This window comes from Priapulus caudatus, unplaced genomic scaffold, assembly GCF_000485595.1.
Source record: "Priapulus caudatus unplaced genomic scaffold, Priapulus_caudatus-5.0.1 Scaffold882, whole genome shotgun sequence".
Lineage (NCBI taxonomy): Eukaryota > Metazoa > Priapulida > Priapulimorpha > Priapulimorphida > Priapulidae > Priapulus > Priapulus caudatus.
Genome location: NW_014577943.1, coordinates 24,566 through 30,949, shown reverse-complemented (window position 1 = coordinate 30,949; position 6,384 = coordinate 24,566). Strand labels below are relative to the sequence as shown.

General features: G+C 42.8%; 1 protein-coding gene across 1 annotated transcript in view; it reads left to right on the top strand.

Annotated features, from left to right (window-relative positions):
• The window catches only part of LOC106814191 (cilia- and flagella-associated protein 45-like), a 20,487-nt gene that overhangs the window by 2,422 nt on the left and 11,681 nt on the right, over positions 1–6,384 (top strand). Inside the window, exons 2-6 of the mRNA XM_014818489.1 lie at positions 1,218–1,340; positions 1,658–1,785; positions 2,752–2,896; positions 3,614–3,784; positions 4,321–4,499. Coding sequence (XP_014673975.1) covers positions 1,218–1,340; positions 1,658–1,785; positions 2,752–2,896; positions 3,614–3,784; positions 4,321–4,499 — 746 coding nt within the window. The remainder of the gene's footprint in view (positions 1–1,217; positions 1,341–1,657; positions 1,786–2,751; positions 2,897–3,613; positions 3,785–4,320; positions 4,500–6,384) is intronic.

Here is a 6,384-nt window from a genome sequence, read left to right as displayed (position 1 = left end):
ATAATCCTTATCAGGGTTCTCCCCAGGATGAAATTGAAACAGCGTGAGGGGAAGGGAGGGAGAGGGGGGAGGGGAGAGAAAACTAGGGGGGTACGGGGGCCTGGTCGAATCACTGGCAGCAAGAACAAGTCCGCACCTGCAGCTACAACACACATGCATCTATTGACTATATATAACAACATTATATATAGTTATATATTACTACTATAACAACTATAGCTACTATAACAACTATAACTACTATAACAACTATATATAACGTTGTTATATATAGTCAATAGATGCGTGTGCTGTAGCTGCAGTTGCAGACTTGTTCTTGCTGCCAGTGGGTCGAATGGGAATTCTTGCCGAGTTGGCCCCTCAATTGCCAGTAGCAGCAGTGCCTCCAAAGCTGACTCACTCAGCCTGTTCCTCATGTAGCCATTCCCGTTAAAAAAAATTATTATTTTTTAATTGGGGCAGAAATAATTTAAACGTGGCGCAACGATTGAAACGGGGGGGGGGGAGTTTTCCCAAACGGGGCGGGCGCGCCCGGTTTGCGCAATGTAGGGAGAAGCCTGCTTATCCCTATAACCCGTTTCCCTATAACCCCGCACCCAACCCTATAACCCTCTAATGCTATAATCCCCTAACCTCCTAACCCTATGACCCCCTTAGGCTTAACCCTATAACCTTCTAACCTTATGACCCCTTAACCCTATAACCCCAAACCTTATAACCCCATAACCTGATAGCCCCCTAACCCCATGACTTCCTAACCCTATAGCCTCATAACTCTATGACTCCTTAACCCTATGGCTCCAATTTACCCTTTGACCCAATAACCCTATGACCCCTAAGCCTATGACCCCCATAATCATATAACCCCTAACCCTATGAGTCTATGACCTGACCTCATAACCCTATGACCCAATACCCCTTTGACCCCCTAACCCTATGACCCTCTAATCCTATACCCCTAACCATATGACCCCCTAACTCTATGACCTCATAACCTTATGGCCCCTAATCCTATAACCCCTAGCTCTTTGATCTCATACCCCTATAACCCCCTGACCCTATAATCCTCTAACACCATTGTATCAGGATGTGGATAATAGAGATTATATATTATAATTGTATTGTATTTAACAATGTTAAGGTCGACACCAGCATGAGCATGTTATTGTTGTCATGATGTATTTTGTTTCTATATAATATATACCACAACATTTCAGACTGAGACTGAGCTGAGCGTAACGGGATCGGGGTCTAGTAGTGGCAGAAGGCGCGGTGGACGCTACCGCACCGTCAACAAACAATCCACTATTGACGAATCCCTCTTTGGTGCGCCGAATAAGGTATTCTTACTGCTACGTGCATCTAGATCCATGTTTGTTCTTGTTGTATTGATGGGTCAAGAAATAGAGGATGGAGGTACACATATCATTTGCGGTCCTAAAATCTTTTCTTGTTCATTAGGTGAAAATAACGTGCCGAAATATAATTCATAGAAGGTTATTAAACTTTAAAAATCAGTAATTGGGTCATATCCACTCCCAGCCCCCTTCCCTATTCGTCCATGAACAGCATGCATTCTGAAATTCCTGGGCTGATCCCTGATCTGCAGTGTAGAAAATGACACAGTGTTACTGTTTCCATGGGCTTTAATTGACAGGTGACCGAAGTCGTGAAGCGAGTGGAGAAACACGAGAGGAATCAATCTGCACCTCCTTGGTTCTCAGGGTCGAGCAAGAAAGACAAGGTTGTACAGGTCATCACCAAAGATCTTATCCGAAATCTAATGTAAGTATACATGAACGTGTGCGTGCGTGCGTGTATGTATGTACTGAATGCGCATGAAAGATGTGTCCCTGCATGTGATGTATATAGCCAGGAGTAGATAATAGGGAGGAGTGTGACATCAATAAACAAGGGAAATTCGTCATTTACTAGCCTTATAATACCTACGATTTACTACGCGTAACTCATCCAACTTGAGCTCAAATCGGACACAGTACATTCGCCAATCATCGTGCGAAATCGTTTTCTCGTAGACACCCGCAAATCCGGAGATACAGCCTATAAACGATGACACTGATTCTCTCATTTTTGGACATTAATCCAAACGCCCATTGCGCGCCTATAATTCAGTACAAAAGGCAGCAAGACTGGCGCGCAGTCGCTGTGTTTGCGTCTCTGGATTAGCCTGAAATGTGGCGTTGTGGCTAGCGGGGATGATTGGAGATCGACGCAGACTGACACTCGACGAGCTAATCAATGAAGCCGGGTTTGGCGTGCGTCGCCGTGAAGGCATGCCAGCTAGTGTACGAAGGGGCCCTGTGTACTGTGTACCGGGTCAAAGTTAATCTCGCCCGAGTTTTGATGACCTTAAGTCTCCGCAGCGAGCGCACATGGCCTCGCTGGTTAGACAATAGCGCGTTAGTGATAGCGCTTTTGTTTGAAATTATAGCGCGACAATGGCGCTGGATTGATGGCCCATAGAATGGAGATCGTGTCCGTACGTTCTTAGCTGTATCTCCGGATTTGCGGGTGTTCTGACAAGGAAATGAATTTTCGACAGAGTGTATTGGCGAATGTACTGTGTCCGATTTGAGCTCAAGTTGGATGAGTTACGTGTAATAAATCGTAGGTATTATAAGGCTAGTAAATGACGAATTTCCCTTGTTTATTGATGTCACACTCCTCCCTATTATCTACCCCTGATATAGCTACTACATGTATACTAGTATTGTAATTTGGCCATTCCAGAGTTCCAAAAGAGGATCCGAGTGGACAGTCCATCGTTCTACCAGTTACTGAATTTGAACGAATTAAGAACAATGCAAGAGTGCTCTCACATCAAGAACGGGCGGAGTTACTGCAGCAGCTCAAGAGAGAGAAAGAAGCATCCCAAGTACATACTTCATCAACATTGTTACCACACGGGTGGCGGTGGAGTAAAATCTTTGCAATATAACAATAGTTGTAAATATAGTAATTATTTTCTGCTAAAATTGCTCGAACTTCTATTTTAATGGTTCCCACTCTCCCTTTATCAGAGACCTTAGCACCCCCCCCCTTCCTACCGTCAGGTATATTATGTTATTATTAACTCTATGGTGAGGGACCTCAGGCCTTTTGTCAGGCAATCTCTGCTGGCTTCCCTGACTGCATCTATCTCTATGTTTATAAAACATGGTGTCCGATTGTATTATCTTGAACAAGCTCTCAGTGGATTTGTGTCTAATAATTAATTAATAATATTGGAAGTGTGATAATATAGATGTCTATAATATTACACTCCTGATAATATTGCATACATATATAGTAATGCATTATACTGCATCTAATATTTTACACTATATTATAAGTCACTATCCGATTGTGAGTCATGTTATTCGTTGGACTGCTCATGAAAGCACTAGATGCATTAGATTGCAAATATTATATTGAATTAGATTGCATCTAATACATACTCAAAATATGTTGCATTTGATTGCATGTAGCATATTGCATTAGATTGCACGTAGTGTATTGCATTAGCTTGCATGTAGTATATTTTACTAGCTTACATGCAGGGTATTGCATTATACTGCACATGGTGTGTTTTATCTCATACATCTGGATATAGGATGCCTGCCAGGCTCGGAAGGACTTCATGCAGCAGCAGGAGAAGCAGAGAAGGAAGAATGAGAAGTTGAACGAACTGGATGAGGAAGCCAAGCAGAAGGCGATGTTCCTGCTGGAGAAGGCTAATGAGCAGCGGCAGGAGCAGGAGGACGAGATAAAGGAGCTGAACGAGGTCAGCGCGGGAAGGTCACTCGGGGGCTAGCAGGGCAGTTCCTCCCCCTCCCCTCTCCCCTACTCCACTCAGGCAAATATACATACTGTTACATGTAACATATATTACATGTAACGAGGTCAGGGTCGTAGATGGGGCTAGCAGGGCAGTTCCTCCCCCCATCCTACTCCATCCAGGCAAACATGCATGCTATTACATGGTCAATACCCTATGGAAAACTACCCATGGTCAACTGCCCAGAACACAAACTACATGCGGATTTCTCCTCACAGTTAAAATAAATTAGGTACACCCCTGAAGGTACGACCGTACGCAGGGCTCTCATTAGAAGCTGGTGCATGCGAATCCAGCCATGTGCATTGGTTTGTAAGCCATCGATCAAAAGTTGCCACTGAATAAAAAAATTTATACTCTAAGTCTAACAATTGATTCTGAAGATTGATTATTAGGTACTCCCTCTGTCTGCAGAAGATGGAGGCTGTTCGATACTTTTATCCAAAAGTTGCCGTGCAATCAAAAATTTCTACATCCCCCAGTTGATCCTGAAGATCAAATGTCATGCGATACGAGATGCGCAAGTGCAGGAGAAGGAGCAGATAGGGCTGGAGGTGGACGAGGAAGAGAAGAGACTTGATGTCATGATGGAGGTTGATCGCATGAACGCTCTCACAAAGCAGGAAGGGCTGGAGAAGAAACGCAAGCAGGAGAGATACCAGTTAGTATTGCAGATAAGGTCTATGTCCCCCTGATCTCTGTTTGACCTGGCTCGTTTAGCTATTTCTGACTAATATATATATATATATATATATATAATATATATAGGGTTAGGGTTAGTCAGAAATAGCTAAACGAGCCAGGTCAAACAGAGGTAAGGGGGACATAGACCCTACGAACGTCAGTATTGCATGGGCCATGGCCAATTCTCCGATCCACTTCAGTGACATTAGTATCACTACCATGCCCCCTAGGATAATATTATTGTTCAGTTTAGCATGTTTTTGACGCGTCATACCAAAATGTTGATAACGCGGCACTTAGTTGTTAAGCATTGTCTTTTAGAATATCATGCTGCAACAAATATTGGTTAGAGGCGTCTAGCTGTCTATCACACAGCGTGGATAGGTTAATTTACTATTGTTTGATTTTGAAAGTAATATTTGAAAGAGATATTCCCAATATCACTTAGCTGCTTTTTCCTATGCACGTATTCTGTATGCTCGAAACTAAATTGCATAGTGTGATGTCTTCTGGCGATATTATTCTTTACGTTAGTACTGCCTCATAGTGTAGTGATTCTCAGGACCAAGCGATTAACAATGTAGCTGGTAGGCTAAGTATATGATAACTATTAACATACTTACGTATGCATGTGATTGACGTTATAACTGTGCCACGATATATGAGAGAATTTGGAATATTTGGTACATTGCTGCTGTTGACATGTACAAGGAACCCACCTAGGGTAGAGGGCATCAGAGTATATGATTCATCAAGGAATCTTCCTGGTTATTGCGAAATACTATCGTATAGACGGAAGGGTCTTATACTTACCTGACCAACATAGCAGAGTGAAGGAAGCTCCGAACATTGCCGGTTGCTTGAAGCTGTCATCAGTCACGTATTAACTTCGTCGTATCACACAGAAAAAAAGTAGATGAAAGGGAATGGGAACCTTACAAACATAACAAAATACCATAATTAAATACCGGAGTAAAATAACCAAAGGTTGTGGTGTATGCCACAGAGTAGCCGAGGGGTAGAGTGGAGAATCTTCAATGGTCAGCGTGAGCATTAATCCATCTAGCCCTCCATCGTCGATTTGGGTCAACTGCAACAATGTGTGTTCACGTCAGGGTTACTATAATCGTGCCACTACCAATCTGTCTAAGTGCAACAAATTATTCCTTGATATAGCCGTGCGTTCCTGTTATTGATGAATTAATTATTTATTGTTGTTTGCACACTCGCTAACCTGTGCAGACGTGCAGGCATGATACTGTAATGTTACCATGTGCAGACACACAGGCATGATACTGTAATGTTACCATGTGTAGACACACAGGCATGATACTGTAATGTTACCATGTGTAGACGCACAGGCATGATACTGTAATGTTACCATGTACAGACACACAGGCATGATACTGTAATGTTACCATGTGTAGGCATGCAGGCATGATACTGTAATGTTACCATGTGCAGACACACAGGCATGATACTGTAATGTTACCATGTGTAGACGTGCAGGCATGATACTGTAATGTTACCATGTGTAGACACACAGGCATGATACTGTAATGTTACCATGTGCAGACACACAGGCATGATACTGTAATGTTACCATGTATAGATGTGCAGGCATGATACTGTAATGTTACCATGTGTAGACGTGCAGGCATGATACTGTAATGTTACCATGTGCAGACGTGCAGGCATGATACTGTAATGTTACCATGTGTAGACACAGGCATGATACTGTAATGTTACCATGTGTAGACGTGCAGGCATGATACTGTAATGTTACCATGTGCAGACGTGCAGGCATGATACTGTAATGTTACCATGTGTAGACACACAGGCATAATACTGTAATGTTACCA